General features: G+C 43.5%; 1 protein-coding gene and 1 pseudogene across 1 annotated transcript; both read right to left on the bottom strand.

The window, feature by feature from the left end:
- LOC139158573 (zinc finger protein 91-like) overlaps positions 1-26788 on the bottom strand; it is a 47279-nt pseudogene that overhangs the window by 13653 nt on the left and 6838 nt on the right.
- On the bottom strand, positions 23007-23534 carry LOC139162974 (putative zinc finger protein 876). Its single transcript, XM_070743886.1, has one exon. It carries the CDS (start codon positions 23435-23437, stop codon positions 23171-23173), a length of 267 nt encoding a protein of 88 aa, XP_070599987.1. The 5' UTR covers positions 23438-23534; the 3' UTR covers positions 23007-23170.

Below are 26788 nucleotides of genomic sequence, written 5' to 3' on the forward strand. Positions count from 1 at the left end.
ATACCCACTAAAACCCTAATTGTGTATTGGACAAAATAAATAAATAAATAAATAAGCAGGATTCTTGTTTTCTTAAAACAACTTCAATGCCCCAGGTTCTATCAATGAGCCTAGAATGTTCAAGGATGGAAAATTTTAGAATGGATAATGGAACAATGCGCTTAAAGAACCATTGGAACATCTCCACATATTATGAAACATAGAAACATAGAAGACTGACGGCAGAAAAAGACCCCATGGTCCATCTAGTCTGCCCTTTTACTATTTCCTGTATTTTATCTTACAATGGATATATGTTTATCCCAGGCATGTTTAAATTCGGTTACTGTGGATTTACCAACCACGTCTGCTGGAAGTTTGTTCCAAGGATCTACTACTCTTTCAGTAAAACAATACTTTCTCATGTTGCCTTTGATCTTTCCCCCAACTAACTTCAGATTGTGTCCCCTTGTTCTTGTGTTCACTTTCCTGTTAAAAACACTTCCCTCCTGAACCCTATTTAACCCTTTAACATATTTAAATGTTTCAATCATGTCCCCCCTTTTCCTTCTGTCTTCCAGACTATACAGATTGAGTTCATTAAGTCTTTCCTGATACGTTTTATACTTCAGACCTTCCACCATTCTTGTAGCCCGTCTTTGGACCCGTTCAATTTTGTCAATATCTTTTTGTAGGTGAGGTCTCCAGAACTGAACACAGTACTCCAAATGTGGTCTCACCAGCGCTCTATATAAGGGGATCACAATCTCCCTCTTCCTGCTTGTTATACCTCTAGCTATGCAGCCAAGCATCCTACTTGCCTTTCCTACCGCCCGACCACACTGCTCACCCATTTTGAGACTGTCAGAAATCACTACCCCTAAATCCTTCTCTTCTGAAGTTTTTGCTAACACAGAACTGCCAATGCAATACTCAGATTTAGGATTCCTTTTCCCCAAGTGCATTATTTTACATTTGGAAACATTAAACTGCAGTTTCCATTGCTTTGACCATTTATCTAGTAACGCTAAATCATTTACCATATTACAGACCCCTCCAGGAATATCAACCCTATTGCACACTTTAGAGTCATCGGCAAATAGGCAAACCTTCCCTACCAAACCTTCCCCTATGTCACTCACAAACATATTAAAAAGAATAGGACCCAGAACAGACCCTTGTGGCACACCGCTTGTAACCTGTCTCTGCTCAGAATACTCGCCATTAACAATAACTCTCTGATGTCTATGCTTCAGCCAGCTTGAAATCCACTGAACTATCCAGGGATTAAGTCCAATCTTCACTAATTTATCTATCAGCTCTTTATGTGGAACCGTATCAAAGGCTTTGCTGAAGTCCAGATAGGCAATATCCACGGCACCACCTTGATCCAACACCTTTGTGACATAGTCAAAGAACTCAATGAGATTAGTCTGACACGATTTGCCTTCAGTAAAGCCATGCTGATTTGGGTCCAATAAGTTATTGTTTTTTAGATGCTGATTTATCCTCTTTTTGAGTAGAGTCTCCATCATTTTAACTACAACTGATGTCAAGCTAACTGGCCTGTAGTTTCCAGCTTCTTCTCTACTGCCCTTCTTGTGGATAGGCACAACACTGGCCATTCTCCAATCCTCAGGAACATCTCCTGTTAACAGGGATTGGTTAAACAAATCAGTCAGGGGGGTAGCAATGACAGATCTGAGTTCTTTAAGAACTCTGGGATGGATGCCATCTGGACCCATTGCCTTATTTATCTTTAATCTTTCAAGTTCTTCTAAGACATCGGCTTCTAAGATCACTGGAGCTGAATCCGTACAGCTGGAAGCAATGCTATATCCCTCTATAGTATTATTTTGTAAGGTGTCTTTTGAGAAAACTGAACAGAAGTAGCTATTGAAATGGTCAGCGATCTCCTTATTCCCATCAATGCATGTATTATTCCCGGTACTAAGCTTTGTGATGCTGCAGTTTTTCTTCTTCCTATCACTAATATATCTGAAGAAGGTTTTATCCCCCTTCTTTACAGATTTTGCTATTTCTTCCTCTTTTGAGGCTTTAGCAGCATATATTATCTGTTTCGCCTCCTTCTGTCTCATTTTATACACCTCTCTATCAGCTATACTTCCAGACTCTTTATACCTCCTATAGGCAGCCTTTTTTTCATTGACTATAGCCCTTACATCATTGCTAAACCATAGCGGTTTCTTCTTCCTTTTACCTTTAGTTACTTGCTTTACATAAAGTCTTGTGGCTTTTAAGATGGCCTTTTTTAATACAGTCCACTGGGTGCTCGCTCCTGCCATTTTATCCCTCCCCTTTAATTCATTATTTAAATATTCCCCCATTGCATTAAAATTTGTTTTTCTGAAATCCAATACTTTGGTTGCAGTATAGGATTGCTCACAATCAGTTTTTACATCAAACCACAAACATAGATGGTCGCTGCAACCTAAATTTTCTCCCACCTTGACCTCTGAAACCCGATTCCCATTTGTAAAAACTAAATCTAGAATATTCTCCCCTCTAGTTGGTGTCTTAACTAGCTGTGCCATAGCTGCTCCTGTAAAGGCCTCTACTATATTCTTACTTTTGCATGTAAGGGCACTGGGGATATTCCAGTCAACATCAGGCATGTTGAAATCACCCATAACCACAATATCTCCCTTTACTGCCATTAGGGTAATCTCATCCACCCTAATGGCAGTAAAGGGAGATATAAAGGGAGATGAAGACCAGAGAAGTATCAAAGGGAGGGGGTGAAGAATTCAAACACATTCTTTATTCCCTTCTGGACTTCCAAGATGAAGGTCTCTCACCTGCAATTCGACTTGCTCCTTCTGCTCCTCTGCCTGACTTAGGAGAAGGCCTTCCGCCAGGGCCACCGCTTGGCAGCTGGTCTCTGCTCCACACTCCCGCACCCAGCTCTTCATTGGTGGGGGCAGAAGGGCCTGGAGCTTCTCCAGAACAATCAGGTCCAATATTCGGGGTTTAGTGTGGTTTTTTAGTCTCAGCCACTGACTATAAAAGTTGTGGAGTTGGCTGCAAAGTCCTCGAGGACCCTCAACCTCCCGGTATTGGATGTTTCTGATGTTGCAGGGCTCAATCTCTGAATGGATGATGCTTTTCTCCTCCAGGATCTTCTGCCCAGTTCTTGCCCTGGTCTTCCCACAGCTGCCAGTCTGAACATCTGAAGCACTTTTTCCAGTTCCCTCATTTGCTAATGGTTGTTTCTGCATTCTTTCTCTGTCCTGTACGGGAATTCCAGATAGGTCTGAGGAATGTTGGGGATCTTCAAACACCTTTCAATTCATAGGCGTGAGAGAAAAACATCTCTCTGTTCTGTGTTAGCAAAAACTTCAGAAGAGAAGGATTTAGGGGTAGTGATTCCTGACAGTTTCAAAATGGGTGAACAGTGAGGTCAGGCGGTAGGGAAAGGAAGTAGGATGCTTGGCTGCATAGCTAGAGGTATCACAAGCAGGAAGAGGGAGATTATGATCCCGCTATATAGAGCGCTGGTGAGACCCCATTTGGAATACTGTGTTCAGTTCTGGAGACCTCACCTACAAAAAGAGATTGACAAAATTGAATGGGTCCAAAGACGGGCTACAAGAATGGTGGAAGGTCTTAAGCCTAAAATGTATCAGGAAAGACTTCATGAACTCAATCTGTATAGTCTGGAGGACAGAAGGAAAAGGGGGGACATGATCGAAACATTTAAATATGTTAAAAGGTTAAATAAGGTCCAGGAGGGAAGTGTTTTTAATAGGAAAGTGAACACAAGAACAAGGGGACACAATCTGAAGTTAGTTGGGGGAAAGATCAAAAGCAACGTGAGAAAATATTATTTCACTGAAAGAGTAGTAGATCCTTGGAACAAATTTCCAGCAGACGTGGTAGATAAATCCACAGTAACTGAATTTAAACATGCCTGGGATAAACATATATCCATTGTAAGATAAAATACAGTAGTCCCTCACCTATCGCTGGTGTTATGTTCCAGACCTGGCTGCGATAGGTGAAATCCGCGATGGGGAATTTATCGACTGATAGTACTTATTTAAGTATTTATATTGTAATTGTTTGGTAAGTTTTCATTGTTTTAAGTGTTTATAAACCCTTCCCACACAGTATTTATTTTAGATACAGTATTTAAATACAGTATTTACAATTTTAGATTTTTATTTTATTTTATTTTTTTGAAAAACCTGCCGATCGAGTTTGGCGGGCTGTTTAAATCTGCCGATCGACTTCCTCAGAAACCCGCGATGAAGTGAAGCCGCAGTAGGTGAAGCGCGGTATAGCAAGGGATTAGTGTACAGGAAATAGTATAAGGGCAGACTAGATGGACCATGAGGTCTTTTTCTGCCGTCAGTCTTCTATGTTTCTATGTTTCTAATACTACCAATATAATGTAATAAATATTGTTATATCTTTGTGTACTACTGATACATACTGACAAAATAAAAAAAATGAAATAAATAAATTCTCAAATGCTGATTTTGCTGTAAAATTTCCTGGCTGCAGCCAATTTTTTTTTCCCCTCTCCGTGCTGGACAAACGGCTGAAGGGGAACATGGGACTCCAGAGAAAGACTTGAACCACCTCGCTCCAGCACGGGATCCCTTTGCCGCCACTCACAGAACTCGGGAGTCTCTCCTCAGGATCCACGACTCCCCAAAGGCTTCCTGGCAGCTTCTACGCCTCCCGCAAAAGTTCCATCTCCCATCACAGAGGGGAGGGATGGTGGGGGACTGTCTCCAGGCGAACTCTGCAAAACAGAACATAATTCTTTATTGTCCAAGTGTGAGAAAAAGTCCAGGAGTTTTTAAAACAAGACATTAATCCAATTGAAGGAGTCCAGGTATATTTATTTTATTTTATTTATTTTATTTATTTTATTTATTTATTTATTTTATTTATTTTGTTTTGTTTTTTGTTTTTTGTTTATTTATTTCATTATTTATTTATTTCATTATTTATTTATTTCATTATTTATTTATTTCATTATTTGTTTATTTATTTATTTATTTAGTTAGTTAGTTAGTTAGTTAGTTAGTCCAATACGCAATACATATTGAAGAGAATACATAGAAACATAGAAGACTGACGGCAGAAAAAGACCTCATGGTCCATCTAGTCTGCCCTTATACTATTTCCTGTATTTTATCTTAGGATGGATATATGTTTATCCCAGGCATGTTTAAATTCAGTTACTGTGGATTTACCAACAACGTCTGCTGGAAGTTTGTTCCAAGGATCTACTACTCTTTCCGTGAAATAATGTTTTCTCACGTTGCTTTTGATCTTTCCCCCAACTAACTTCAGATTGTGTCCCCTTGTTCTTGTGTTCACTTTCCTATTAAAAACACTTCCCTCCTGGACCTTATTTAACCCTTTAACATATTTAAATGTTTCGATCATGTCCCCCCTTTTCCTTCTGTCCTCCAGACTGTACAGATTGAGTTCATTAAGTCTTTCCTGATATGTTTTATGCTTAAGACCTTCCACCATTCTTGTAGCCCCTCTTTGGACCCGTTCAATTTTGTCAATCTCTTTTTGTAGGTGAGGTCTCCAGAACTGAACCCAGTATTCCAAATGTGGTCACACCAATGCTCTATATAAGGGGATCACAATCTCCCTCTTCCTGCTTGTTATACCTCTAGCTATGCAGCCAAGCATCCTACTTGCTTTTCCTACTGCCCGACCACACTGAAGTATTATATATAAAGAGAAGATATAAAAATAGAGAAGATATATTAGGGAAGAAAAGATATATGATATATGACATGAGAGACAATTGGACAGGGGACGAAAGGCAGGCTAGTGCACTTTTGTACGCCCCTTACTGACCCCTTAGGAACCTGGAGAGGTCAATCATGGATAGTCTAAAGGAGAAATGTTGGGGGTTAGGGGTTGACACTACTGATTCCGGTAATGAGTTCTACGCTTCAACAACTCGATTGCTAAAGTCATATTTTTTTACAGTCAAGCTTGGAGCAATTAATATTAAGTTTGAATTTGCTGCGTGCTCTTTTGTTGTTGCGGTTGAAGCTGAAGTAGTCATTGACAGGCAGGACGTTGCAGCATATGAAGAGGAAGAGGAAGAAGAAGAAGAAGAGTCCTCCACTGCTCCTCACACAACAAATTACCTTACTCCTCCAGACTTTAATTACTATGTTTAGAAAATTTACGGCTACGACGCCTCCGAACTGATTTAACTGTTATTCATAAAATCATACATCACAATGTACTCGCTGTTAGCGACTACTTCACCTTTAACAACAACAACACAAGAGCACGCAATAGATACAAACTAAATGTAAATCGCTCCAAAGTAGGCTGCAGAAAATACGATTTCAGCAATAGATTAGATTAGATTAGATTAGATTAGATTTATTGGATTTATATGCCGCCTCTCTCCGCAAACTCGGGGCGGCTCACAACAAAGTAAAAACAATACATAATAACAAATCCAATACCCACCAATCCAATTACAATGTTAAGCTAAAAAATTCATAAAAAACAACCCCAGAATATTAAAAAACAAGCACACAATCAATCTAACACCAAAACAACATGGGCAAGGGGGAGATGTTTCAGTTCCCCCATGCCTGACGGCACAGGTGGGTTTTAAGGAGTTTGCGAAAGGCAAGGAGGGTGGGGGCAATCCTAATCTCAGGGGGGAGTTGGTTCCAGAGGGTCGGAGCCACCACAGAGATGGCTCTTCCCCTGGGTCCCGCCAGACCGAACCGGTCGCTGGGATTCATGCGGCAGAAGGCGGTCCCGGAGATATTCTGGTCCGGTGCCATGAAGGGCTTTATAGGTCATAACCAACACTTTGAATTGTGACCGGAAACTGATCGGCAACCAATGCAGACTGCGGAGTGTTGGAGTGATATGGGCATACTTAGAGAAGCCCATAATTGCTTTCGCAGCTGCATTCTGCACGATCTGAAGTTTCCGAACACTTTTCAAACGTAGCCCCATGTAGAGAGCGTTACAGTAGTCGAGCCTCGAGGTGATGAGGGCATGAGTGACTGTGAGCAATGACTCCTGGTCCAAATAGGGCCGCAACTGGCGCACCAGGTGAACCTGGGCAAACGCCCCCCTCGCCACAGCTGAAAGATGTTTCTCTAATGTGAGCTGTGGATCGAGGAGGACGCCCAAGTTGTGGACCCTCTCTGAGGGGGTCAATAATTCCCCCCCCCCAGGGTAATGGATGGACAGATAGAATTGTCCTTGGGAGGCAAGACCCACAGCCACTCTGTCTTGTCTGGATTGAGTTTGAGTTTGTTGACACCCATCCAGGCCCCAACAGCCTCCAGGCACCGGCACATCACTTCCACTGCTTCGTTGACTGGACATGGGGTGGAGATGTATAACTGGGTATCATCGGCGTATTGGTGATACCTCACCCCATGTCCATGGATGATCTCACCCAGCGGTTTCATGTAGATATTAAATAGCAGGGGGGAGAGGACCGACCCCTGAGGCACCCCACAAGGGAGAGACCTCGAGGTCGACCTCTGACCCCCCACTAACACCGACTGCGACCGACCGGAGAGGTAGGAGGAGAACGACTGGAGAACAGTGCCTCCCACTCCCAACCCCTCCAACCGGTGCAGAAGGATACCATGGTCGATGGTATCGAAAACCGCTGAGAGGTCAAGGAGCACCAGGACAGAGGACAAGCCCCTGTCCCGGGCCCGCCAGAGATCATCCATCAACGCGACCAAAGCAGTTTCTGTGATGTAACCGGGCCTGAATCCAGACTGTTGAGGACCTAGATAATAGAGTGGTCAACGCTTGGAATTCACTACCGGACTCTGTTGTTTCTTCCCCCAATCCCAAAATCTTCAACCTTACATTATCTACAATTGACCTCTCCCCTTTTCTAAGAGGTCTGTAAGGGGCATGCATAAGGTCACCTTCGTGCCTACCGTTCCTGTCCTAATGTCTTTTTTATCTTTTCTATCTCTACTTTATACTTATATTATGTTAAACATACTACAATATAATACTATATTTGTATGACAAATTAAAGAAATAAAGAAATAAAGAAAGAAAGAAAGAAAGAAAGAAAGAAAGAGAACTTTATTGTCAAACAAAATAAAAAAAAGTAAACCAGTTATGCATAAAAGGGATCTCGGAAAGATTGGTAATTTCCGAGACATGTTGCTTATTGCAAACCAATCCTTTATAGGGTTTTTCACTCCCTTATTCCTCCCCCTTCCTCATGTCCATATTTGGAGTTGTTTTTCACAAATGATTTCACTTCATTCTTTTCTTGTTCAGATAATTTCAACATTCTTCTTTTGGGAGCTCTTCCACCTCACCAATCACTAACATAACCCCTTAACTATTTTTGTTTTGTTTTTTTGTCATTTGGAGGTTGCTTTGCCCTTATTCTTAATATCAAAATAATTCTCGGAATCTTTATATCAAAATATTTCCTGGAAATCACTTGTTTATTGCCTTTGTGTATATCTTTTCCCGAGAAAGCTTTGTTTTTAAAAACAGAGGTTCACAAGATTAAGCATTCAAAATAGTTTCGGAATATATAGGGCCCTAATTTTTTTTCCTTACAGACACACAAGGAATTTGTCATTGGTGCAGATGCTCTCAGTGTACATAAAAGAAAAGATGCATTTGTCAAGAATCATGAGGTACAACACTTAATAATTGGGGGTCAAATCGGCAATCAGGAAACAATCAATATTAATATATTGTAAGTATACAAGCAACAAGTTATAGTCATACAGTCATAAGTGGGAGGAGATGGGTGATGGGAACCATGAGATTAATTATTATTATTTATTAGATTTGTATGCCACCCCTCTCCATAGACTCAGGGCGGCTCACAACAACAATAAAATAATGTATAACAAATCTAATAATTTAAAAGTCACTAAAAAACCCTTATTAAAAAGCAAAAACATACACACAAACATACCATGCATAAACTGTATAGGCCCAGGGTAATGTCTCAATTCCCCCATGCCTGACGGCAGAGGTGGGTTTTAAGGAGTTTACGAAAGGCAAGGAGGGTGGGGGCAATTCTAATCTCCGGGGGGAATTGATTCCAGAGGGTCGGGGCCACCACTGAGAAGGCTCTTCCCCTGGGTCCCGCCAGACGACATTGTTTTGTTGACGGGACCTGGAGAAGACCAACTCTGTGGGGACCTAACCAGTCGCTGGGATTCGTGCGGCAGAAGGCGGTCCCGGAGATATTCTGGTCCGATGCCATGAAGGGCTTTATAGGTTCCAGATGATCGGGGCCGCCACAGAGAAGGCTGTTCCCCTGGCTCCCGCCAAACGGGACCCGGAGAAGGCCAAGTCTGGGATAGTTTGACATTACTCTTATTACTCATATTTCCCATTACCTATCTTCTTATGTACTTAAGGTTATAACTTTGTGGCTTGCATCTTATGATTTATATTGTTATATCCTTGTATGATTTATGTGGATTGCTTATTTAGTATCCTATGACGGTCACTAACAATTAAATCTTGTGATTTACAATGAATGTATTTTTACAATGTTTATTTAATTTGACTTCCTTGCTGGGCCAACATGATTTATCATTTATTATTTGTACCTATGCTGAGAGCTTATGCACCTGAGACAAATTGACTGTGTATCCTATTGTGTATCACACTTGGCCAATAAAATATTTTTTTTAAAAAAAAAAAGGCTTGAAAGAACACACTTTAAAATGATGTTCACTCGCCCTTTTAAATACATAGGAGTTTATGATAGAAACATAGAAACATAGAAGACTGACGGCAGAAAAAGACCTCATGATCCATCTAGTCTGCCTTATACTATTTCCTGTATTTTATCTTAGGATGGATATATGTTTATCCCAGGCATGTTTAAATTCAGTTCCTGTGGATTTATCTACCACGTCTGCTGGAAGTTTGTTCCAAGGATCTACTACTCTTTCAGTCAAATAATATTTTCTCATGTTGCTTTTGATCTTTCCCCCAACTAACTTCAGATTGTGTTCACTTCCCTATTAAAAACACTTCCCTCCTGGACCTTATTTAACCCTTTAACATATTTAAATGTCCCCACTTTCCCTTCTGTCCTCCAGACTATACAGATTGAGTTCATGAAGTCTTTCCTGATACGTTTTATGCTTAAGACCTTCCACTATTCTTGTAGCCCGTCTTTGGACCCGTTCAATTTTGTCAATATCTTTTTGTAGGTGAGGTCTCCAGAACTGGACACAGTATTCCAAATGTGGTCTCACCAGCGCTCTATATAGCGGGATCACAATCTCCCTCTTCCTGCTTGTTATACCTCTAGCTATGCAGCCAAGCATCCTACTTGCTTTCCCTACCGCCCGACCACACTGCTCACCCATTTTGAGACTGTCAGAAATCACTACCCCTAAATCCTTCTCTTCTGAAGTTTTTGCTAACACAGAACTGCCAATGCAATACTCAGATTGAGGATTCCTTTTCCCCAAGTGCATTATTTTACATTTGGAAACATTAAACTGCAGTTTCCATTGCTTTGACCACTTATCTAGTAAAGCTAAATGATCCTAGCTTATTGGCTCCAGAAGAAGCACAAATGATTCCTAGCTTACATCACAAAAATGGAAAACTGAAGAAAGTACCAAGGAAAAAGGGTGACTAATATAATGAGTCTGCGGAGAGGGGCAGCATACAAATCTAAATAATAAATAAAATAATAAATAAATAGAGGGAAATCCATCCCGAAAGAGAGAAAAAAAATAACAAAATTAAAAAACCACTAATGTCACGGAATAAAAGTAGGAAATCCTAATAGGCACTTTCACTTCTTTGCAGCTGGAGCATCTTCTAACCCTGTGTTTCCCAACCTTGGCCATTTGAAGGTATCTGGACTTCAACTCCCAAAATTCCCCAGCCAGCATTTGCTGGCTGGGGAATTCTGGGAGTTGAAGTCCAAATATCTTCAAGTGGCCAAGGTTGGGAAACACTTCTTCATCAACTTCTACCAAAGACTCAAAAGACTAGATACACACATTCAAAATATGCTTTTAAAAAAATTTCCAGTCCCTACTTTTTTTATTCTAATGATCCAAGAGAGGACGAGTTAAGAACCATCCTTAAGTATGAGAAACACCGATCTCATCGGGCACCCGGTGCGAATGCTGCGCCCAAGCCCCACTTTTGCACCTCCGTCCCCGCAAGGTCTCTAGGAACATTGCCCGTCTCCACTCACCCTTCCAGCGCGGGATCCCTTTGCACGGGCAGAGCTGCCACACAAGCAACTCGGCTGTCTTGTCGGGATCCGCGTCTTCCTCAAAGGCTTCTTGGCAGCATCTACGCACCGCCCCCTAATCACAGCTGGTGTGGCAACCTGGGAGGGGCCAGAAAGCAAAGACGCGCCTCTCCCTAGGAACTCCCAGAGAAAGACGCGCCTTTTGCTAACCAGAACAACCCGGCGTATGCTCAGTTCCTTCCTTGGTATGAGAGCGCCCCCTTGTGGACCCTGGGGGAAGTTTTATTTTTTATTTTTTATTTATTTTGTCTAATACATATCGAAGAGAATAGACAAGTACAGTGGTACCTCGAGATACGAGTTTAATTCGTTCCGGACCTGGGCTCTTAAGTCGAGCAGCTCTTATCTCGAACGACTGTTCCCCATAGGAATTAATGTAAATAATTTTAATTGGTTCCAGCCCTCAAAAAACTCACAAAGTTAGTCTAAATTATGCAGAAAGACATGTTTTTAATGAAGAAATGTACATGTACATATAAATGAATAATGAAGTTTCTTTCACTTAACTTGTAAACTTTCTTAAACTTTTAAATTTACATATGTTCAACTTCTCTGCCACCCAATCCTGTAGGACAGAGGTCCCCAACCCTTTTTGCACCAGGGACCGGCTTTAAGCGATCAAGAGAGGAATGGGTGAATGAATGGACGGAGGGTGGGAAGGAAGGAAAGAGGGAAGGGACAGGAACAGAGGAAGGAAGCAAGGAAACTTATGAAAGGGGAGAGTAAGAGAGGAATGAGTGAAGGGAGGGAGGGAGGGAAGAAGGTGGGAAGGAGAAAGAAAAGAAGAAATAGAGGAAGGGAAGGTAAAAGAGAGAAAGAAAAAGAGCAAGCAAGAAAGAAAGAAAGAAAGAAAGAAAGAAAGAAAGAAAGGGGGAAGGGACAGGAACAGAGGAAGGAAGCAAGGAAACTTATGAAAGGGGAGAGTAAGAGAGGAATGAGTGAAGGGAGGGAGGGAGGGAAGAAGGTGGGAAGGAGAAAGAAAAGAAGAAATAGAGGAATGGAAGGTAAAAGAGAGAAAGAAAAAGAGCAAGAAAGAAAGCAAGAAAGAAAGAAAGAAAGGGGGAAGGGACAGGAACAGAGGAAGGAAGCAAGGAAACTTATGAAAGGGGAGAGTAAGAGAGGAATGAGTGAAGGGAGGGAGGGAAGAAGGTGGGAAGGAGAAAGAAAAGAAGAAATAGAGGAAGGGAAGGTAAAAGAGAGAAAGAAAAAGAGCAAGAAAGAAAGAAAGAAAGGGGGAAGGGACAGGAACAGAGGAAGGAAGCAAGGAAACTTATGAAAGGGGAGAGTAAGAGAGGAATGAGTGAAGGGAGGGAGGGAGGGAAGAAGGTGGGAAGGAGAAAGAAAAGAAGAAATAGAAGGGAAGGTAAAAGAGAGAAAGAAAAAGAGCAAGAAAGAAAGCTGCAAGCACCCTCCCGAGCCCCCCAGGCCGGCTGCAACCTTTTAAAACACGCGCGCCGCTTCGCAGCTGTCTCCTGAAGCCGAATGCGGAAGTTAGCGTTTGGCTTCAGGAGACAGCTCCTTGGCGCTTGTATCTCGAATTTGGGCTTGTAAGTAGAACAAAAATATCTCTCCCCTCCCAGCTCTTATCTCGAGTTGCTCTTAAGTAGAGCAGCTCTTATGTCGGGGTTCCACTGTACTGTAGTAATATACATAAAGAAAAGGATAGAAGAAAAGATATAAAAATAGAGAAGATATATGGAAGGAATAATAATAATAATAATAATAATAATAATAATAATAATAATAATAACGATCCAAAGTGCAGACTGTAAAGAAACAGATGAAACAATCAATCACATACTCAGCTGCCGCAAAAAGATCGCACAGACTGACTACAAGCATAGACATGATGCTGTGGCACAGATGATCCACTGGAACTTGTGCCGGAACTACCATTTACCAGTGGCAAAGAACTGGTGGGATCATAAGCCCGAAAAAGCGGTCGAAAATGAGCAAGCAAAAACTACTGTGGGACTTCCGACTTCAGACTGACCGAATTCTGAAGCATAACACACCAGACATTGTGATCGTGGAGAAAAAGAAAGTATGGATCATCGACATTGCAATCCCAGGAGACAGCAGAATTGAGGAGAAGCAGCTAGAGAAATTAGTGAAATACGAAGATCTAAAAATCGAGCTGCAACGACTCTGGCATAAGCCCGTGAAAGTGGTCCCAGTGGTACTTGGCACACTGGGCACAGTACCAAAGGATCTCAGCGGACATTTGAAAACCATCGGAATTGACAAAATCTCCATCTGTCAATTGCAAAAGGCCGCTTTACTGGGATCGGCAAACATAATTCGCCGCTACATCACGCAGTCCCTACGTGCTTGGGAAGCGCCCGACTGGTGATGAAATACGAAATCCAGCATAGTGATCTTGTTTGCTGTATTGTACTGACATAATAATAATAAATAATAATAATAATAATAATAATAATAATAATAATAATTATTATTATTATTTATTATTATTATTATTATTTATTAGATTTGTATGCCGCCCCTCTCCGAAGACTCAGGGCAGCTCACAACAATGATAAAAACAGTATTATAGTGAAACAAATCTAATAATATATAAACCCCTATGCAATATTAAAACCAGACAACACATACATACCAAACATAAAATATAAAGAGCCTGGGGAAAGGTGTCTCAAATCCCCCAGGCCTGGCTGTATAGGTGGGTCTTGAGTAGTTTACGAAAGACGAGGAGGGTGGGGGCAGTTCTAATCTCCGGGGGGAAGTTGATTCCAGAGGGCCGGGGCCGGCCACAGAGAAGGCTCTTCCCCTGAGGCCCGCCAGATGACATTGTTTAGTCGACGGGACCCGGAGAAGGCTAACTCTGTGGGACCTTATCGGTCGCTGGGATTCGTGTGGAAGCAGGCGGTTCCGGAGGAAACCGAAAAAGATAAGATAAAAAGAAAAGATAAAGGAGATAAAGGAGAGACAATTGGACAGGGGACGGAAGGCACACTCGTGCACTTATGCATGCCCCTATTGTACCTGGATTTCCTGAAATGGGAGTAAAAAGGAGGGTATCTGGTTGGAGGGGAGCGAATGGAGGAGGGAAAGGGAAGGGATGATAGGATTAGGAGTAGAAGGGAAAGAATACCTATTATAGAAAATGTAAAATACTTGATGATGGTGAATTAGCAGTCTTTATTTTCTTTAGTCAGAACAGGCAAGGAAAATAGGTCGGTTAAAGGTACAGGCAAAATTTCTCTCTGAGGGAAAGTGGCGCGTCTCTAACTATTTATACGTTTTGCAAAGTAACAAACCTCTTTTGACATGGTAACAAATCTCCCACCAGAACGAACAGCCAATCAGAGGCCAAAATGCAAATGCAGAACCTTAGGAACCCTTTCTCATTGATATGCACATATTTAACAGAAAAGCTTCGGCGTCTCCAGCCGTAGCAGCTTCTCCTTCCTGTCCTGGAGAGGTCTGAGGAGATGGAGAAAAATCTCCCTGGAAGATTTGAACTCGCTTCCCTCCATCGCCAGCCAAAACTTCTGTTGTGGTTAGCTCTGGCCCAGCTCCTGCCCCAAGGACTGTGGATGTGGGGGAGACATCCACATGCTGCAGGCCTGTTTTGCCCCCGGTGGAATCTGCTGATGAAGGCTCCTCTGACCAAGAAGACATGAGTGACAGGGAGGAGGAGAGTGGGGCAGACAACTGAGAAGGAGATCAATTATCTAGCTCCTCCTTGGATTCAGAGCAAGAGTTAATGATACAGCCACGCATATGGAGAGCGATGCATAGGCAACAACAACTGAGAGATTATTATCAAAGAAAATGAGGCCACCTGTGGTTGGGTGGGGCTGTGGTCATTAGTGAGGCTGCTATAAAGAGCAGCCTGTGGGTTTGGCCATTGTGGAGGATTATCTGATCGTTGTGTTTCGTGACTGCTTTACTGACTTCGACCTTTTGTGTGCTGATTTTTCCCCGCTTTGAAACTAAACCAGGGCAAAGTATGTTTTACTTTGTGAAAGAAGAAGGACTGTGAATTGCCTGACAGCTGCAAGCTAAGTATCACAGAACTGATAAGGGACTTGTACCAATTACCAGTTTGTTTGGAGACCAGTGCTCTTTGCTATACCAAAAGAGGGCTTAGGTTAAGTGAATTTTCATTATAAAGAACATTGTTTTGAATTTTCAAACGTGTGTGTGTCTGAAATTTGTACCTGTGAATTTTTGGAAGGAGTCTACCAGAGAGCCCGACAGAACAACTTCCAAGGGAAAACAATGGTAATTTTATCCTTTGCAAAGAGGGTGGACCACATCCCACAGGTAGGTACAGCGGACACACCCAAAATCTATGATGGCGAACCTATGGAATCACGTACTAGAGGTGGCATGAAGAGCCCTCTGTGGACACGTGTGCTGTCACTCCAGGATCTCTGCTGCGCAGGCATGCACCACGCATGCGCAAATGTGCATTTTGGACATCTTGGTGCCTAAACGTTTCGCCATCACTGCCCTAAACCATCAATACATTTGTGTTATACTTCAGCTTCAACCACAACAACACAAGAGCACATAACAGATTCAAGCTCAATATTAAGCGCTCCAAACTTGACTGTAAAAAATACGACTTTAGTAATAGAGTTGAAGCGTGGAACTCATTACCGGACACCATAACCCCCAACATTTTACCTTTGGACTGTCCACAGCTGACCTCTCCAGATTCCTAAGAGGTCAGTAAGGGGTAAGTACAAGTGCACTGGCGTGCCTTCCGACCCCTGTCCTATTGTCTCTCCAATATCCCATATATCTTTTTAAAAAATTATTATTTATTCGATTTTTATGCCGCCCTTCTCCTTAGACTCAGGGCGGCTTACATGTTAGCAATAGCACTTTTTAACAGAGGCAGCATATTGCCCCCACAATCTGGGTCTTCATTTTACCCACCTCGAATGGATGGAAGGCTGAGTTAACCTTGAGCCAGTGATGAGATTTGAACCGCTGACCTTCAGATCTACAGTCAGCTTCAGTGGCCTGCAGTACAGCACTCTACCTGCTGCGCCACCCCGGCTCTTCTTTTCTATCCCTATATCTTTCTTCTATTCTCTCATTATTTTATCCTATACTATCTCTATGCTATTCTTTCTCTAATTCTATTTCCTCGAAGGGGTCCTCTATTACCGTCATTGTGTATTGGACAAAATTAAATAAATAAATAAATAAATAAGGAGCAGAGGGCCCAAAGAGCTGCATGTGTTTGCAAGCCATGGTTTGCTACCCCTTGCAAAAGTATTTAATACTTTCCAATTTCTTGATGATACCCAGAATAAGATAAAAGGATGGGTTCTGACTTACCTCGCTGCCCTTTCACTTACTCCCATGCTGCATTTTTTACACACATACAAAACAGAATATCAGAGATGGGTGGGAGGTCTTAAGAGGTTTTCTTTTCCAAACCTTTTCTGGAAAAAAATGGTTGTCCTGATGCGGAAAAAGGCAGAATTCAGACCAGTCGGAATCAAAATAGTTCTATTTTATTTGCGCAAATGGTTCAGTGTGAAAACACTGAGATCTGAACAACCTCTTACAGAAAAGCAAGAAGTTATACAGTAGTCCTTCCTTATACCGCGCTTCACCTACTGCGGCTTCACTTCATCGCGGGGTTTCTGAGGAAGCCGATCGGCAGATTTAAACAGCCCGCCGAACTCGATCGGCAGGTTTAAAAAAAAATAAAAATCTAAAATTGTAAATACTGCAATTTAAATACTGTATCTAAAATAAATACTGTGTGGGAAGGGTTTATAAACACTTAAAACAATGAAAACTTACCAAACAATTACAATATAAATACTTAAATAAGTACTATCAGTCGATAAATTCCCCATCGCGGATTTCACCTATCGTGGCCAGGTCTGGAACGTAACACCAGCGATAGGTGAGGGACTACTGGTATACTTTATGTAGATGTAGCAAAGACTCATAAAAAGTATTGAGCAAACCAAACTTGCAAAGTTTGGGCTCGTGCCGAAATTTGCAGTGTTCGGCATGCCGAACCCCGAACCCAAACTTTTTTAAAAATTCGGGTTGACGTTTGGCATTCGCTCGAACACCGTGAAGCACCGCCACCTGGGAGGAGAGTGGGGAATCCCACGATGGGATTCCGGGGGCAGGGCCTTTGACATCATGGAGACTCCTTCCTAGCCGAACGAACGGAAAGGAGTCTCCATGATGTCAAAGCCCTGCCCCCGGAATCCCATCGTGGGATTCCCCACCTCCTTATGCTTGTAGCGCTGCTGCGGCATCCTTTTCCGTAAAAATAAAAGAAAAAGGAGGTGGGGAATTCCCCACCTCCTTGTTTATTTTTACAGAAAAGGACGCCGCAGTGCTGCTGCTGCTGTTCGGGTTCAGTGAACTCACTCGAACTTCACAGCAAAGTTCAGCCGAACTCGGCGAACCGAACTTCGTTGGTTTGCCCAACACTACTCATAAACATCAGGGATTGGTTACAATGTGAGTAAACCTAATAACGTTGAGGTGGTGGTGCATCTTGGCACAAATGATTTGTCCCAGAGAAATGTTTTTTTAAAAAAAATATTTTTATTAAATTTTTATTACAACAACAAAAAAATTACTTAAAGAAAAAGTGCCCACCAGCAATAAACCCCACCACCATTTAGGGGGTTAAATTATTTACAATAAGTTTCAATTTCTTCCTTAGCTCCGGTTTACATTTCTTTACACACAAAAAGTGATTAGAATTTATTTTTCACATTGTTGTCATAAATTCTACTTAAGATATAATTTTTCACCTTATTCCATCGTGCCATCAGCTTCTCCAATTTATTTTCATCAAAGTTATTTAATCTTATTTCCATAATTTCGAAGTGGATGTGGTCCACCATGTACCAGTACCAATTCTGGATTGTCCATTTATTGCTATCCTTCTACCCTAATACCACTACTGCTTGAGCACTTTCCAAAGCTGCTCTTTGGATTTCTTTAAATTTCCAGATAAATGTTAATGTAGTAAAAAGAGATTTCCAATGTCTAAGCGTGGAGCTGGGCAAAATAACTGATTCAGCGACTTTCTCAGAGGTGTTACCGGTTTGTGGCCAGGAGGATAAAACAACGTGTATCAGAGTTTAATGTGTGGTTAATGCAGTGGTGTAAAGCTGAAGGTTTTGGCTATGTAAGTCATGATGTCAGTAGGTGGTCTAATAGGGAGTTGTTTAAGAGGGATGGTTTGTATCCATCATACAGAGGTACGCAGGTGCTCGGTGAGGAGTTCAAAACTTTTTTGGACAGACATTTAAACTAGGTAAAGGGGACAGAGATGTAACTGATGTGGGTGATTTCTGTCCCCGACCAATGAGGATAAATCAGTTTTTGGAAGCTTATGAAAAGGGAGCTGTAAATAAAATAGATGTAGTTGTTGATAAGGGGCAATGATGACAGGCCGTAGTTTCGTTCTGTTAGCCTAACGTGACAGAACGACTGTGAAATGATCCCCCCCCTCCCTGATGACTGCCAAAGGGGTGTCACACTGTGTATTGCCAGCCCTAGAGACATTCAGTAATTAAATAGTTAACTCTGTGTATGTTAATTTAGCTCCACCCATTATGATGTAAATCCTGTCTAGATAGCCAGCATCACTTCCTCTCTTGTTGGTGAAGGAGAAGAATCTCCATCTTGCTTCTAACTCTCTAGCTATGTAGACGTGCAGTAAGAGCCTGTGATCAGGCAAAGCTGATTTTATTGTTTTCTATTAATAAAAGTAACTTCGTTTTGAAGCCTTTTCTGTAACTTTATCCGTCACCTCTGGATTTGATTCATTGCAGCTCACGTGGGCTGTGATTAACCTCCTATAATCTGACATTCCTGTGGCTCCGGGTAAAATAGTTTTATCTCCCAAACGTGCCACTGTTGCTTGGAAGATCAAATGTCATAGGTGTTTCATCCATATTCCCAATATCTCCCAGGTCATCGTTTATTTTATAATGAATGAATGAATCACTTTTTCTTCAAGCTCTTTTGGCAATTTCTCGGAAGTCTTTGTTTTTTGCCAGAAACACAGGCCAAACCTATTCATGAAGCGGGAACACCATCCTGCTGACGCAACAAAATTTTCAATGCCTGGTGCTTTGAATTTGTCCTCTTTGGCCATTTGAAGGGCACGCGAGCGAATTCCCTTTCGCGTTGCAGAGTGACCATTCTGACGACACTCCATAACCCATTTGTGCAATTCGGTCTCTAGAGCCCCATACGAGGTTGATAAACCACGTCGAGCTTTTTTCGCCTTCGGAATCTTTTCCAAGTCCGCTTTCATTTTCCTCCAGTCTCTCACTTGTTTTTCGCCAACACAAAATTCCTTACTTGCAATACCATTATTGCTTTCTTCTGCTCTTGACACAACTTGGAGTTTAAAGCTAGCGTTGTATGACCTCCGTTTTTGTTTTGGTCCAAGACTAGAAGTACTGGGATCCATTTCTAAGAGGATTAAAAAAAAAGTTTTGAAAATGTAACCCCACTCCTAGTAGGCAGGTATAGACAGTTTAATATCCCCATAGGCAGATATAGGCTATTTAATGTCCCCCACAGGCTGTTTAATAACCCCATAGGCTGGTACAGACAGGTAATTGACCCCCAATATGCAGGTATAGGCAATTATAGGCAGGGAATCTGTTTATTTATTCAATTTTTTAAATGCCACCCTTCTCCTTAGACTCGGGGTGTCTTAGAATATGTTAGCAATAGCACTTTTTAACAGAGCCAGCCTATTCCCCCCACAATCCGGGTCCTCATTTACCCACCTCAAAAGGATGGAAGGCTAAGTCAGCTTTGAGCCGGTGATGAGATTTGAATCGCTGACCTGCAGATCTACCAGTCCGCTTTAGTGGCCTGCAGTACTGCACTCTACCCACTGCGCCACCTCGGCTCTTTTTGTTCCCAATATGCGGGTATAGGCATTGATAGTCCGGGTCCCGTCAACTAAACAATGTCGTTTGGCGGGACCCAGGGGAAGAGCCTTCTCTGTGGCGGCCCCAACCCTTTGGAACCAACTCCCCCCAGATATCAGAGTTGCCCCCACCCTCCTTGCCTTTCGTAAGCTCCTTAAAACCCACCTCTGTCGTCAGGCATGGGGGAATTGAGACTTCCCCTTCCCCTAGGGTTATAAAATTTATGCATGGTATGTTAGTATGTATGATTGGTTTTTAAACTGGGGTTTTAAATTAACTTAAATATTAGATTTGTTTACATTGTATTATTTTTGCTGTGAGCCGCCCCGAGTCTGCGGAGAGGAGCGGCATACAAATCTGATTAATAAATAAATAATAAATAAATAATTGTATCCCCAAGGCAGATATAGGTATTTATAGTCAGGTATATGTCCCCACCAAGGCAGGTATAGGCAAAAAAAATGCAAGTACTTACCTCAATCCCCCGCTGCTCTGCCTCCCTGCCACAGAGCGTGTGATGACATCACGCCGCCTGTGTTGGATACTCCGGCAGCCGCAGATGTGCGGCTGTCCAGAGTCCACTGTGGAGCAGGGAGCATCTCTTCACCTGTATGCACTCTCTGAGGAGTCTCATACAAGTGAAGTATCCCTGCCAGTGCTCGGGCCATCGCAGCGCCTGAGCGTCATCAGTGACTCGAGTATAAGCCGAAATCGTATTTTTCAGCACATTTTTTTTTGCTGAAAAACTTGGCTTATACTCGAGTACAGCGATCCCCCGCTCGTTGCGAGGGTTCCGTTCCAGGACCCCCCGCAACGAGCGGGTTTTCGCGAAGTAGCGCTGCGGAAGTAAAAACACCATCTGCGCATGTGCAGATGGTGTTTTTAACTTCCGCAGCGCTAGCGAGGAGCCGAAGATTGGGGGCGGCGCGGCTGTTTTAAAACATCGCCGCCAACATGGGGGGCTTCCTAGCAGCCCCCCAAACCCGGGTTGGGGGTCCGGGGGGTGCTGGCAAGTCCCCCATGCCGGCGGTAACGTTTTAAAACAGCCGCGCCGCCCCCAATCTTCGGCTCCTCGCTAGCGGGCAGGCAGGCGGCGGACAAGCCGTTCGCTGGCGCTGGCTCTCGCTGCTTTCGAGCTGAGTCCTGGAGCGAATTCGCTTCAGGACTCAGCTCGAAAGCGGCGAGAGCCAGCGCCAGCGAACGGCTTGTCCGCGCTGGCTCTCGCCGCTTTCCAGCTGAGTCCTGGAGCGAATTTGCTTCAGGACTCAGCTCGAAAGCGGCGAGAGCCAGCGCCAGCGAACGGCTTGTCTGCGCTGGCTCTCGCCGCTTTCCAGCTGAGTCCTGGAGCGAATTCGCTTCAGGACTCAGCTCGAAAGCGGCGAGAGCCAGCGCCAGCGAACGGCTTGTCCGCGCTCGCTCTCGCCGCTTTCCAGCTGAGTCCTGGAGCGAATTCGCTTCAAGACTCAGCTCGAAAGCGGCGAGAATGAACGGCGTGGGCGGGCGAAGGACGGGCGGCAGCGAGGAGTTTGCGTGGGCGGTGGGGAAACTCCTTGCTGATGCCCGCTGCTCGCCCTCCCGCCAGCAAGAGGGGGAAGACCCAGGGAAGCCGCCCAGCAGCTGATCTGCCGGGCGCCATCTACGCATGCGTGCCCATAGAAAAAAAGGGCACGCATGCGCAGATGGTGTTTTGACTTCCGGGTTGAAAAATCGCAAATTACCCTGTTCGCAATGGTCGGGGACGCAATAACCGGGGGATCACTGTATATACCGTAATCTGTTTTTCCTATCCAGGTGTAAAACCTTACTTTTATCCACATTAAATTTCATTTTGTTGGATTCAACCTCGTCTTATTTGGATCAGAAAGGCACAGTATGCATACACATACAAATCTATAGACATCATGGGCTACAAGAATGGTGGAAGGTCTTAAGCATAAAACGTATCAGGAAAGACTTAATGAACTCCATCTGTATAGTCTGGAGGACAGAAGGAAAAGGGGGGACATGATCGAAACATTTAAATATGTTAAAGGGTTAAATAAGGTTCAGGAGGGACGTATTTTTAATAGGAAAGTGAACACAAGAACAAGGGGACACAATCTGAAGTTAGTTGGGGGAAAGATCAAAAGCAATGTGAGGAAATATTATTTCACTGAAAGAGTAGTAGATCCTTGGAACAAACTTCCAGCAGACGTGGTTGGTAAATCCACAGTAACTGAATTTAAACATGCCTGGGATAAACATAGATCCATCCTAAGATAAAACACAGGAAATAGTATAAGGGCAGACTAGATGGACCATGAGGTCTTTTTCTGCCGTCAGTCTTCTATGTTTCTATGGGGCAGGTGTTAGAATGCAGTACAGTGATCCCTCGATTATCGCGAGAGTTCCGTTCCAAGACCCCTCGCGATAATCGATTTTTTGCGATGTAGGGTTGCGGAAGTAAAAACACCATCTGCGCATGCGCGCCTTTTTTTTCATGGCCGCGCATGCGCAGATGGTGGAGGTGGGGAGCGACGAAAGTGCGGAAGCCGACAGATTGCTTTGAATGTCGGCTGCCCCCGCCCCCCCAGCACCCGCTCGCCCGCCGTTAGCCCGCCCTTCGCCCGGCCACCCGCCGTTCGCTTCGCTGCTCGCCCGGCCACCCGGGTTCGGGGGGGTGCTGGGAAGCCCCCCAGGCCGGCTGCGACCTTTTAAAACAGCCGCGCCGCTTCCCAGCTGACTCCCGAAGCCAAACGCGGAAGTGGGGTTTTTTTTAATTAATATTTTTTTAAAAATCGCGATATAGCGTTTCGCGAAGATCGAGATCGCGAAACTCGAGGGATCACTGTACTATAGGCTAATTGATTCTGACAGGCTCATGGTTGATTGAGCCTTTCATCCTTCTAAAGGTGGTAAAATGATGTCCCAGATTGCTGGGGACCATATGCTGACTTTGTAAACTGATCGGAGATTGCCGTAAAGCATTTGGGAGTAGTATATAAGGTTAAGTGGAATAGCTATTGGTATAGAGTTCCTCCCGAGCATGGATCGTTTTATGAGATGTAAGACTGCGATTCCGAACAAAGCCCTTTCCACATTCCATGCATTTATATGGCTTCTCTCTTGTGTGGATTTTGTTATGGGAAGTAAGATCAGAGCTCCGAGCAAATGTCTTTCCACAATTCATGCATTTATAGGGTTTCTCTCCTGTGTGGATCTTTTTGTGGACAATAAGCCTACTGTACAGAACAAAGGTCTTTCCACACTCCATGCATTTATATGGTTTCTCTTCTGTGTGGAGCTTCTTGTGGAGAGTAAGAACACTCCTACGAGCAAAGGTCTTTCCACATTCCAAACATTTATATGGTTTCTCACCTGTGTGGATCATCTTATGGGAAACAAGATGACCTTTTTGAGTAAAGGTCTTTCCACAATCTATGCATTGATATGGTTTCTCTCCTGTGTGTATCATTGTGTGTGTCCGGAGCCCACTGCTCTGAGCAAAGGTCTTTCCACACTCCATGCATTTATATGGTTTCTCTTCTGTGTGGAGCTTTTTGTGCATATTAAGTCCACTGCCATGGGTAAAGCTTTTCCCACACTCCATGCATTTGTACTGCTTTTCCCCTGCATGGACTTTTTTGTGGCTAGTAAGCCTACTGCAGAGAGCAAAGGTTTTCCCACACTCCATACATTCATATGGTTTCTCTCCTGTGTGGAGTTTTTTATGGATAGTAAGTCCATTGCTCTGAGTAAAGGTTTTCCCACACTCCGTGCATTTATACGGTTTCTCTCCTGTGTGGATCCTTTCGTGGGAAATAAGATTACATCTTTGAGCGAAAGGCTTTCCACACTCCATGCATTCATATGGTTTTTCTCCTGTGTGGACCATTTTATGCGAAATAAGCTGACATTTTTGAGCAAAAGTCTTTCCACACTCCATGCATTCATATGGTTTCTCTCCTGTGTGGAGCTTTTTGTGGATAGTAAATCCACTACTTTGAGTAAAGGTTTTCCCACATTCCATGCATTTATATGGCTTCTCTCCTGAGTGGGTCATCTTATGGGAAATAAGATTACTATATCTTCTGAACTTGTTACCACATTCTGTGCATTTGAATAGCTTCTCCCTGGTATGATTCATTTTGTGGGATGCAAGTTGCGCATTTGTCCCAAAACATTTTCCACATTCCAAACATTTATAAGGCTTCTCTTTTGCGTCAATCACATTTTGAAATGTAGGGAAGTTATTTCCAAAAGAAAGAGTGAATGTCCCTTTGTAATTTTGTCCATTGTATGTTCTTATATCATCTTCTCCTTTGTTTTGGGTTGAATTGTGTTCATTTACATTTAATTCAGCTTTGATTAGCTTCATATTTTCCCCAATAGATTTTTCCCTTATTTTCTCTTCCTGGGCAATAATATCTTGCATCGGAGCATCAGTGGAAAATGATCTTTCCTGATTCCAATTATTTGACTCGTTTCTCTCATGGCTTTCTAATTCCATTTGAATTCCAAATTTCTCCAGTCCATCTTTAGCTTTGATCACTTGGAACAGTTCACACAATTCTTCGTTCTCCTGCCTGTTATTACCTTCAAAGCAAAAGAGAACAGAATGGTCAAACAACTGGCAACTTCAAATCTCAGCCAACAAAGGCTCTGTCTTACACGTTGACAAAAAGAATCCGAATATAAAATACAAACCTGGAGGAAACAAACGTGTAGATGACCCTCACTCTGTCAAAGACCTTGGAGTACTCACACCCAACAATCTTAGTACTAGAGCCACTGTAATAACATTGCCAAAAAAGCACTAAGAGTTGGTCATCTAATCTTACGTAGCTTCCTCTTTGGCAACATTGCACTGCTACCGAGAGCATGTAAAACATTTGTTGGACCAATTCTAGAATACAGCTCACCAGTCTGGAACCGCATTGCATGTCAGACATTAATACAATTGAGAGAGTCCAGAAATATTTCACAAGAAGAGTTCTTCTCTTGTCCGTTCGCAACACAATACCTTACGTTTATACAAACGACTTCCTATACATTTTTGACAAATTATTTATTTATTTATTTATTTATTAGATTTGTATGCCGCCCCTCTCCGAAGACTCAGGGCGGCCAACAACAATAAAAAAGACAATGTAAACAAATCTAATATTAAAAATAATCTAAAAAACCCCAATTTAAAAAAACCAATCATACAAACAAGCATACCATGTATAAATTCTATAAGCCTAGGGAGAAGGGAAAACTTTCAATTCCCCCATGCCTGATGACAGAAGTGGGTTTTAAGGAGCTTGTGAAAGGCAAGGAGGGTGGGGGCAACTCTGATATCTGGGGGAGCTGGTTCGAAGCCGCCACAGAGAAGGCTCTTCTCCTGGGTCCCGCCAAACGACATTGTTTAGTCGACGGGACCCGGAGAAGGCCAACTCTGTGGGACCTAACCGGTCGCTGGGATTCGTGCGGCAGAAGGCGGTCCCAGAGATATTCTGGTCCGATGCCATGAAGGGCTTTATAGGTCATAACCAACACTTTGAATTGTGACCGGAAATTGATCGGCAACCAATGCAGACTGCGGAGTGTTGGTGTAACATGGGCATGCCTTGGGAAGCCCATGATTGCTCTCGTAGCTGCATTCTGCACGATCTGAAGTTTCCAAACACTTTTCAAAGATAGCCCCATGTAGAGAGCATTACAGTAGTCGAACCTCAAGGTGATGAGGGCATGAGTGACTGTGAGCAGTGAGTCCCGGTCCAGATAGGGCTGCAACTGGTGCACCAGGCGAACCTAGGCAAACGCCCCCCTCGCCACAGCTGAAACGTGTTTCTCTAATGTGAGCTGTGGATCGAGGAGGACGCCCAAGTTGCGGACCCTCTCTGAGGGGGTCAATAATTCCCCCCCAGGGTTATGGATGGACAGATGGAATTGTCCTTGGGAGGCAGAACCCACAGCCACTCCATCTTATCCGGGTTGAGCTTGAGTCTGTTGACACCCATCCAGACCCCAACAGCCTCCAGGCACCGGCACATCACTTCCACTGCTCCGTTGACTGGACATGGGGTGGAGATGTATAACTGGGTATCATCCACATACTGATGATACCTCACCCCATGCCCTTGGATGATCTCACCCAGCGGTTTCGTGTAGATATTGAATAGCAAGGGGGAGAAGACCGACCCCTGAGGCACCCCACAAAGGAGTAACCTCGAGGTCGACCTCTGACCCTCCACTAACACCGACTGCAACTGACCGGAGAGGTAGGAGGAGAACCACTGGAGAACTGTGCCTCCCACTCCCAACCCCTCCAGCCGGCGCAGAAGGATACCATGGTCGATGGTACCGAAAGCCGCTGAGAGGTCAAGAAGCACCAGGACAGAGAACAAGTCCCTGTCCCGGGCCCGCCAGAGATCATCCATCAACGCAACCAAAGCAGTTTCCGTGCTGTAGCCAGACCTGAATCCAGACTGCTGGGGACCTAGATAATCGGCTTTTCCAAGGACCGCTGGAGTTGGAGCGCCACCACCTTCTCGACAAGTTTCCCCATCAAGGGAAGATTGGAGACTGGACAGTAGTTAATAAGCACGGCTGGGTCCAGGGAAGTCTTCTTGAGGAGGGG

This window comes from Erythrolamprus reginae, chromosome 2 (assembly GCF_031021105.1).
Source record: "Erythrolamprus reginae isolate rEryReg1 chromosome 2, rEryReg1.hap1, whole genome shotgun sequence".
Classification (NCBI taxonomy): domain Eukaryota; kingdom Metazoa; phylum Chordata; class Lepidosauria; order Squamata; family Dipsadidae; genus Erythrolamprus; species Erythrolamprus reginae.

Excerpts from the sequence above, each read along its gene's own strand:
- LOC139162974 (XM_070743886.1), bottom strand. The coding sequence starts at position 23,437 with ATGGAGTGTGGAAAGACCTTTGTTCTGTACAGTAGGCTTATTGTCCAC.